The 10286-nt window shown below is 39.7% G+C and overlaps 1 protein-coding gene across 1 annotated transcript; it reads left to right on the top strand.

Annotated features, from left to right (window-relative positions):
• The first annotated feature begins 1342 nt into the window (after positions 1 to 1342).
• On the top strand, positions 1343 to 2308 carry LOC110216617 (olfactory receptor 5V1-like). Its single transcript, XM_020998475.1, has one exon. It carries the CDS (start codon positions 1343 to 1345, stop codon positions 2306 to 2308), a length of 966 nt encoding a protein of 321 aa, XP_020854134.1.
• The last annotated feature ends 7978 nt before the right edge of the window (positions 2309 to 10286 follow it).

Genomic DNA, 10286 nt, shown 5'->3' with positions numbered 1-10286 from the left:
AGTTCCCTAGAAGTTTTGAATAATGGCAGCATCATTGGAAAAAGGAAGAAAACACGATTTTATTAAGTGCCTACTGTGTGCCAGCCACTGGGCTAAGTAACAAGTATCTCATTGGATTCTCACAACCCTACCATGTAAATACAATTATTATTCTACTTCATAGTGAACAACCTAAGTTAGAGGTTAAGTGACTTGCCCAGGGTCGCATAGCTGGAAAGTTTCTTAATCAGAATTTGAATTCAGGTATTCCTGATGTCAAGCTCAGCACTCTATCCGTTGCACCAATTAGGTGCCTCAAAATATAAAGAATATATAAAGTATAAGCCTAAAGATTCTCAAGGTGACTACTTTGAAGGAATGAACTTCATCTGGCACACTTGTTAAAAAGCCCAGCCCCATTGCCGTTTGCCCTTATACAGGCAGACAGAGCCAATTCCAGGCTAAAGTTGCCAAGGAGTCAGAGTTTGTAATTCACTTCCTTGATTTTCTCTTTGCTTCCCTCTGCTGATTTCTACTCTGATGGCTCTACCACGTTACATCATCTTTCCTTAGTCTTGTGCCTCACTTCCCCCATCCCCTGGAGTGTTTGCCACAGTTCCCCCTATGAAAATGAGTTTTGAAGAGAATGGAGGTCTTTAGCTTGAGAAGAGATTTATGAGGGACATGAGAATATAATGGCAAATGTGTGTGGGGTCTTGTTCCACACGCTGCCACAACACCAACCATACATTCATGTCACCTTGGGGGCCATCCAGGCGGCCTGACAGGATGTCACCTGGCTAAGGCAGCTAGGTAGCCAAGTGGGTATTGTTGGCCTGGATCTCAAATTTGACCCCAGACACTTACTAGTGCTGTGACCTTGAGGTCACTGAAAGGAGTCAAGAAAGAAAGCAGTATGATTGGACTTGCCTTTTTTTTTGTATTTGTAACCCCAGTGCTTACCACAATACATGACACATAGTAGGCACTTAATAAATATTTATTAAATAACTGAAAGAATGTCACACCAGCAGAGCCTTTGTATAAAACAGCAGTCAGTCTATCACTGAGCTCAGTGCAGGGGGGTGAGTGAATATCAGTGAAGCAATCTAGTGAGAGAGAACTCCAGATTCGTGAGTTGAGAATTCCAGTCAAGCCAAGGTTCCTCCCTCGGGTGGCTGTATTTTTGTATTCATATGAGTACATGTTTGTCCATCTTGTCCTTCCTGTGCTCTCTCTGTTCTGGGTTAAGTACTTCCCATTGATTCCTGTAGCCAATAGTGTAGGAAAGGGGGGTGAGATAGAGGAAGGGGTTAACTCTCTCCTCCCCCAAACAATGACGTCTTCTATTTTCATTCCAGCTATGAAGGACATTAAAGAAAGGGAAAACCAAACAGTTGTCACTGAATTCCTCTTCCTGGGCTTTTCCAACCACCCAGAACTGCAAGGATTGTTCTTCCTGATATTTTTGGTTGTATATCTGGTAACTCTTCTGGGGAACCTTCTCATATTAACAGCCATCAGAATCAACCCTGTTCTTCATACTCCTATGTACTATTTCCTCAGCAACTTGTCCTTCCTGGACATCTGCTACACATCTACCACTGTCCCCATCATTCTGGTCAATTTCTTCCAGGAGAAGAAGACCATTACCTACGAAGGTTGCCTGTCCCAGATCTTCTTCCTTGTTACTTTTGCAGGCTCTGAGTGTGTCCTGTTGGCTGCTATGGCTTATGACAGATTTATAGCCATTTGCCATCCATTACACTACCCAGTTCTCATGAGCAAGAGGATCTGTACTTACTTAGCAGCTGGGTCCTGGCTGTGTGGGGTAGTTAATTCTCTGACACACACAGGGCTCACAGCAACTCTCACTTTGTGTGGTCCTAACCAGATCAGCCATTTTCTCTGTGATATTCCTTTACTCCTGAAGCTGTCCTGCTCAGACACTTCAGTCAATGAGGTCGCCCTCTATGTGTCCAGTGCCACCATTGGTCTCAGCCCCTGCCTCTTCACTGCTGTGTCCTATATGCTCACTATCTCTGCCATCTTGAAAATCCAGTCTGCTCAAGGGAGGAAAAAGGCCTTTTCCACCTGTGCCTCTCACCTCACTGTGGTGGTTATCTACTATGGAACCATAAACTTCAACTATGACCAGCCCAGCTCAGGCTACTCCCTAGATGTGGTCATCCTGGTCTCTGTCCTCTTCTGTATTGTCACCCCCATGTTAAATCCTATCATCTACAGCCTGAGAAACAAGGAAGTCAAAGTTGCCTTGAAGAAACTATATGAAGGGTATATTTACCTAGTGATTCCAGTGTTCAAATAAGTTCTTAACCTGGAGTCCATGAACTTGGACTAAAAAAATATTTATTAACTCTAATTTTAAATATAATTGGTTTCCTCTATAATTCTATTTATTTTATGAATTTAACAACTTTATTCTCTACCACCATACAGACCTTTTGTATTCTCTTTAGTCTTCATTTTTATCTTTAATCTTTACCTATCTACTGGTTGCATCCTTACCTGACTAACAAACATGCCCCATTTCTCTTCACCTGCCAAAAATCCCTCTATAACCCCACGGCTATCAGCTCATATCTCTCCTCCTATGTGGCTAAACTGCTTGAGAAGGCCATCTAACATCAATGCCTCCATTTCCTTTCCTTTTAGTCTCTCTAAATTCTCTAGAATCTGCCTTCTGACCTCATCATTCAAGTTAAAATGCTCTCTCCAAAGTTATCCATGATCCCCTAATTGCTGAATCTAATGGCCTTTTCTCAGTCCTCATCTGCAGCCTTTGCCACTGTTGATCACCCTCTTCTCCTCAATACTTTCTTCTTTCTAGGTATTCCTGACACTATCTTGTCCTAGAACTCTTCCTACCTAGGGGAGCGCTCCTTCTCAGTCTCCTTTGCTAGATCATTATTTAGGGCATGCCCACTAACCTTGGGTGCTCCACAGGGTCCTGTCCTGGACTGTCTACTCTTTTTTCTCTTTTCTGTTTCATTTGGTGATTTCATCAGCTTCCATGGATTTAATTACCATGTCTGTGCTGATGATGCTCAAATCTATTTATCTGGCACTAAACCTCTCTACTCACCTCCAGTGTCATATCGCCAAGTACCTGTTGGACATCTTAAACCAGGTGTCCCACAGACGTCAAACTCAACATGTCCGAAACTAAACTCAGCTTTCCCCCTAAATCCTCCCTTTTCCATAATTTCTCTTTATTATTGAGGGTAACCCCCATCCTCCTAGTCCGCAGGATCACAATCTAGGTGTTATTCATGACTCCTCACTCTTGCTCTCTGTATCTAATCTGTTGCCAAGGCTGAAGATGTTCCCATCATAATATCTTTTGCATATGTTCCTCCTCTCTTCTGATGCTGCTACCATACTGCTACCAGACCCTCACCATCTTATGTCTGGACTACTCCATAGTCTGCTGATTGGTCTCTCTTTACTTCAGGCCATCCTTCAGTCAGATGTCAAGGTGATCTTCCTTAAGCACAGGTATGACCATCTCACCCCCCTACTCCACAAGCTGCAGTGGCTCACTGTCATCTCAAGGGTCAAATATAAAATGCCCTGTCATTCAAAGCCCTTCATAACCTGCTCCTGCTCACCTTTAGTCTTTTGTTTGTTGAATTTATTTTTAAGGTCAGAATAAAACAAGAATTTCCATTAAATATTATGGTAAAACAGATGATTGCACATGAAACTGAAAATCTATTATGTACAATTTGCTCTTCCTTTTAAATAAACTTATCAGCACATTTTTTTCCCTCCCTCCCCCACCCTGTGCCCTGGAGATAGATACCTTTAGTCTCCTTACTTCTTATATTCCACCATGTACTCAGTGATTCAGTGACACTGGTCTTCTCACTGTTCCTTGAAAAAGACACTCTATCCCCAACTTCTGGCATTTTCACTGGCCATAGATCCCCCATGCCTGGAATACTTTCCCACCTCATGTCCACTTCCTGCTTCCCTGGATCCCTTCATGGGCCACCTAAAATCCCACCTTCTGCAAGCAGCCTTTCCCAATCTCCCTTCATTCTAGTTCCTTCCCTCTATTTTTTATCATTCCAATTTATCTTGTTTATAGCTTGCTTTGCATGATTGTTTCCATGTTGTATTCCTCATTAGACTTGAAGGTCCTTGAGAGCAAAGACTGTCTTTCTTTGTATCCCAGGTAGAACTTTCTTTATATTCTCAACACCTAGCAGAGGACACATTCTAAGTGCTTAATAAAATGTTTATTGACTGACTAAGAAAGAGGTGGATAGGCTTCATCAGACCGCCAGAGGGGTCCATGCAAAATAGTTAAGAACCCCTAGCCTAGGTCAATATAACTCTTCCTATATAAATGATTCCTATGGTGGGAATAACTGAGAAGCTTTGAAGGGGTACAAACCTGGAGGGTAACTCAACAGGACATGACTGTGAGCTTCAATGAGAAGCTTCTTGAGAGCAAGGACTGGGATTTGTTTTGGTGTTTGCCTTTCTCCAGCCCTTAGCATAGTGCCTGCTACATAAAATGTCATTAATAAAGAAGCAGCTTTCATCTTGATGTGTTGGGGGGGAAAGGGGATATTCTTAATAATTAGAATTTTTGAGAAGTGGAATGTGTTAAATAATTATAATACACAATAACAAATCTTAAATCAATTTTTAAAAATACCGAGGTTGAGGGTGAAAATTCCTTACTAACTGAGGGCTTGTAGATGCCTACCACACTGTCCTGTGGTATTTACATTTGGGGGATCTATGTCTCTAAAGCACTACACATTTCGTACTGTTATAGCTCTGTGATATCTAGTCTTCTACTGAGCACCATTTCTGCATTCCTCTTTCGTCCCTGAAATTAACATAAGTTGTTAATATGCTTGCAAGCTTTTGACTTCTTACATGACACTTTCAGATGATTTTTATCCTAGCGTAATTCCAATAAAACATCATTTAAAATATGCCATACAATTGCCTTCCTACCACTCGGCAGGCACTACATCACCTATAGAACTAAGGAGTCTCCATGAACTATATACTACCTCATGGCACCATGAGGGGTCAAGACGGGCAGCAAGGTAATAGGCCTATGCAAGAAAAGCCAGGAACAGGACCCAGGTGATCATGATTGGATAAGCTGAAAAAGGTAGAAAAGGTCGGAAGGAGGGAGGGAAGGAAGGAAGGAAGGAAGGAAGGAAGGAAGGAAGGAAGGAAGGAAAGAAGAAAGGAAGGAAGGAAGGAATGGACGAATGAAAAGGCTTTTAGCAAAGGTTTACTGTGTCATACTTTTGCTTAGTCCTGGGGACAAATATAAAAAGACACACAGTTCCTGCCCTCAAGGAGCTTATATTCTTACAAGGGAAGACAACATTTATAGGCAAGTGGTAGCCAGGGAAAGAGAGGTGGAAAGAGAATGGGGTGGGAAATGAGTGGTTATGCACGCAGCAGACCGATGATAAGATGGCCTGGAGTAGATAGCTAGATAGCTGCATGACCAGCACATACCCATCACGTCAAAACAAGAAGAGAGAGAAAAAAGTTTTATTACAATTTTTGGAACTAAGGGTCAAGAATGAAATTTTTCTGAATGAGAAGAACCACCCTCAACCACTATTATCAATGAATGTTTTTGAAAATTAGCTTTTGCTGCAGACTTGATGTTTCTTAATGAATCCTTGGGCAGCTAGGTGGTCCAGTGGATATAGAGCACTGGCCTGAATTGAAATCCAGACTTAGACACTGTGTGACCCTGGGCAAGCCACTTAACCCTAATTGCCTCAGTTTTCTCAACAGTCAAATGAGCTAGAGAAGGAAATGGCAAAGCACTTCAGTTCCTTTGCCAAGAAAACCCCAAATGGGATCATGTAGAATCAGTCACGACTAAAAACGACTGCATAGCAATGAATTTAGCATAAAACTACAAGAAAATACAGCACTTATTTGTGAAATTTATACCACAGTAAAGTCATTTTGGTGACAACTAACATTGTTTGAATCACAAGTAATGTCAGGCTGCTTTATACATTTCCATTGCTGTCAAAAGTTAGAACAAGTTAAGATTAAACTTTAAAGTGTGTGCATACATTTTTTTTTTCCTGAAGAAACCAGTTGTTAATATTTACTGGCACATTTCATTATACATTGCTTGAGCCCAGGGGGAGTGTAATAGAAGACCCAGGCAATGAAATCATCACCAGACTTAGCCTTGGTAATGTAGGCTAATAACAATAATAATGATGATCATAATTAATATATATATATATATATTTATATGTATATGTGTGCATGTACACTTCAAGGTTGACAAAGTATTGTATCCATTATCTCACTTAAGCCTTGCCCTTGTATTCTCCCTCTCTCCTTCTCTCTCTCTTTCTCTCTCTCTCCCTCCCTCCCCACAGTGTATTTTTCATACACATACACACACACATACACATATATGCATATACATACATATATAATAAACATTATATATGACATATGTATTACATGTGTATATTATGTCCCATATGTGACACAATACAATTCAGAAAAGGATAAGAATATTGAGGACATAATAACTGAAAACTTCTTGGAACAAAGCACCACAAAAGAATATTATTTAAGCTAAAATGTTGGCTGTGGTGCTGGAATGAGGAGGCAAGATTTCAAATGACACATTTATCTGGTTGAAGAAAGGGCAAGGTCAAAGATCTGGGGAGGTATAGACAAAGAAAGAGAAATCAACAACTCAAGTTAATTCAAGTAACTTTGAAGAGGTGGTAATTAGGAGTGAGAGGGAAAACTTGTGGAAACAGACAAGCATCAAATTACTATAAGCAAAATTAATCTCAGGGACAAAATATTAACTTGAAAGAGACAAAAATCAAGACAAAAGAAATAGAAGATGTAAATTCAACAATTATAACCATAAATGTACTTGGATTTTAAAATCCAATAAAAAGAAAGAGAATGGGAGAATGGATAACAAAACAAGGCCCAGCAATTTGTTACATATAAATCACACATCTAAAAAATAAAGCTACACACAGAATGAAAATGAGAGACCCAGTACAAAATTTGCTAAGCATCAGATGAAACTACTGTCACATACACTGAGTGTATTTGCACAAAATGGTATATAGCATCTAAATTCATAAAGATGAACAGGACAGAAAACAGATTTTTAAAAAAGTAATCTAACAATTGTAGACCTTAATATATTTCACAGAACAGGATGAAGCTAACAGAAAGAGAAATTAGGAAAACATAAAACTGATATGGCCATAGGACAAATTAGATTTCAAAGACTAATGCTGACTATAAAAACCCTGTGTTTGATAAATGTAAAGATTTAAGTTTGGGGGATGAGAATTCACTATTTGGTAACATTTGTTGGGAAAACTGGAAGCAGTCTGGCAGTAACTAGGTATAGCCCAATATCTTACTCCACTTACCAAGATAAAGTCAAAATGGATATACGACCCAGACATAAAGGGATATATCCTAAGTACATGAGAACAACATGGAACATACTACCTATAAGATTTATGGATAAGAGAATAATTTATGAATAAACAAGAGATAGAGAGCCTTGTGAGATATGAAATGGATAACTTTGATTATATTAAATTTAAAAGGTTTGTACAAATAAAACCAGTGTACCCAAGATTAGAAGGAAAACAGAAAATTGGGGGGGGAAATTTATGCAAAGTTTCTCAGATAAAGATCTCATATCTCAACTATATGGAGAAATCTGTGAAATTTATAAGAATATGAGTCATTCCCCAGTTGGTAAATGGCCAAAGGATATAAACAGGCAGTTTTTGGAGGAAAAAAATCAAAGCTATTATTTAGTCATATAAAAAATGCTCTAAGTCATAATTGGTTAGGAAATGCAAATTAAAACTGCTTTGAGGTACCATCTCATACCTATCAGGCTGGCTAAAATGATAGAAAGGGAAAATAACAAATGGTGGAGAGGATCTGGAAAAAGAACTGTGGACTGATCCAAACATTTTGGAGAGCAATCTAAAATTATGTCCAAAGAGCTATAAAACTGTCTATACTCTTTGACCAAACATATCACTACTAGGTTTTTCTCTCAAGGTGATTGGGGGAAAAGGAAAAGGAGCTACATTTTCTAAAATATTTATAGCAGCTCTTTGTGTAGTGGCAAAGAATTGGAAATTGAGGGGATGCCCATCAATTGTGTAATGGCTGAATGAGTTGTGGTATATGATTGTTATGGAATATTATTGTGCTGTAAGAAATGACAAGCAGGTTAGTTTTAGAAAAACATGGAGAGACTTGCATGAAATAATGGAGAGTGAAATGAGCAGAAACAAGAGAATGTTGTATACAGTAACAGCAAGATTGTTCAAAGAGTAACTGTATATGACTAAACTATGCTGAGTTATAGGAATATTAAAATCAACTACAATGGACCTATGAAGGAAGATGCTATCCATCCCTAGACAAAGAACTAATATATGGAAATATGTATTGTTCACTTTCACATATATGTGTGTCAAATGTTGATCTTATGTAGTATGGGATTGAAAGGGAGGGTGACAGCTCAGAACTCAAAATACAAAGTATTTAAAAGTAAATACATTTTTTTAAAGAAAAGAAAGATTAATTCCATATTTTGAAAAGGAACACTAGAGAAAATACATATTCTGAGCATTTCTTGGTACCTTTGCAAAAGTAGACAATAGGCACAAAAATTATAAATAATTCTAAAAAATCTGAAATAGGAAGCACACTCCTTTAGACCATAATGAAATAAAAGTAATAATTAACACAGGGAATAAAAGCCAAATTCTGAGACTTTGTAATGATATCCTGAATGAATGGATCAAAGCACAAATCTTAGAAACAATTAACAACTATGTTAAAGAGAAGAATAATGATACAACATACCGAAAATTTTAGGGTGCACGAAGACCCAGGCGCTTGCCTCATGCTCCAGGACGCCGGCGTGTCCTCCGGGACATTGGCCTCATGGAGCTTGGCATGAGCCTCCCCTTGGTCGGGTCCTTTCTACCGGTGCCTGGGGCGCCTGCACGGGACAGGGGGAGGGGAGGAGGAAGAGGTGAGGGACAAAGGGACGAGTCACGTGGGAGGGAGGGGCCACGGGGGAGGGCAGGTGGAGGTGGAGAAGGTAAGTCAAGGCCAAGAATTGGCCTTTCCAAGCCGAAATGCAGGGTTTGGTACCAAGAAAAAAGATTAAGAAAAAGGGAAGGAAGGAAGGAAGAAATGGAGGGAAGAAAGAAAGGCAGGAGGAAAGGAAGAAGGGAGAGAAAGAAGGAAGGAGATGAAATAAAGAGAAAGAAAGTTTTTTTATTGTTGAAAGTGAAATTGAACAAGCCTTCAAGCATTTAAATACTTATGTGCCAGGAAATGTAGAGCTACTAAAAGAAAAAAGAAGTCCAAGTGGATTTATAAGTAAATTCTATCAAAGTTTTAAAGTCAATTGGTATCTAAACTAACAAATTATTTTCATGAATGGAGAAAGAAAGAATGGAGCAGGAAGCGTGACCAGGAGAATCCCTGGATGATGAGTTTCCTCCCTCAACTCAAGAGTATTACAAGTCCCATCCCCTGCCCCATAGTGTAGTTAAGACCACAGCTACGGTGCTGATAGAAGACTGGAACCTAATCAAATCAACCAGGCTCTTACTATTTGCCAGGTTCTGTTTTAAGTTTTTTGGGGAGAATCCAAATAAATACAAGCAGAAAGACAGTCTCTTGCCCTCAAGGGACTTCCATTCTAACGGGAGAAGACAATAAAATAGAAGGAAGCTGAATGACTGAAGAGAGATGAAATTAACTATCTGGCAGAGAATGTCTGGGAAAGTCAGTAGTGCAGGTTGGAGAGGAATGGAGACATACCTGGCCTGAGAGACCTTAAAAAATGAAGTTCTGGAAATAACTAGCTAGTCAAAGGGAGAAACTGCAGGGGTAGCTGATTCCTCCACTTCCTGTAGCCTAGGGGGGAAGTGGGCTCCTAGAGTGAAGAGATTTCTGGGAGATCGTAGAGAAAGTCCTGAAGAGTTAGGAGTGTAGCCTGGAGAGGAAGCTACTGACTAAAACCCACATTCCAAGGTTGAGACAGACATTCCAGAGAGAAAAGGGGACTTGATGATGCAACATTTTCCTTACAGGCATAAGAGGATCATCCACATAGTGTCTGTTTGCAGAGCCAAGCCACTCCCAAAGCATGGGTCTAATAGGAAGAGGATTGATTATTTAATCTGTGCCCCTCAAATAGCTTTGCTTTCTAGGTTTTCTTTCTTTCTCCATTCTTA

This window comes from Phascolarctos cinereus, unplaced genomic scaffold (genome assembly GCF_003287225.1).
Source record: "Phascolarctos cinereus isolate Bilbo 61053 unplaced genomic scaffold, phaCin_HiC Scaffold_5;HRSCAF=322, whole genome shotgun sequence".
NCBI classification, from domain to species: Eukaryota; Metazoa; Chordata; class Mammalia; order Diprotodontia; family Phascolarctidae; genus Phascolarctos; species Phascolarctos cinereus.
The sequence above is the reverse complement of the archived record's forward strand: the minus strand, read 5'-3'. Positions and strand labels throughout refer to the sequence as shown.

Coding starts and splice junctions, on each gene's coding strand:
- LOC110216617 (XM_020998475.1), top strand. CDS start 1,343: ATGAAGGACATTAAAGAAAGGGAAAACCAAACAGTTGTCACTGAATTC.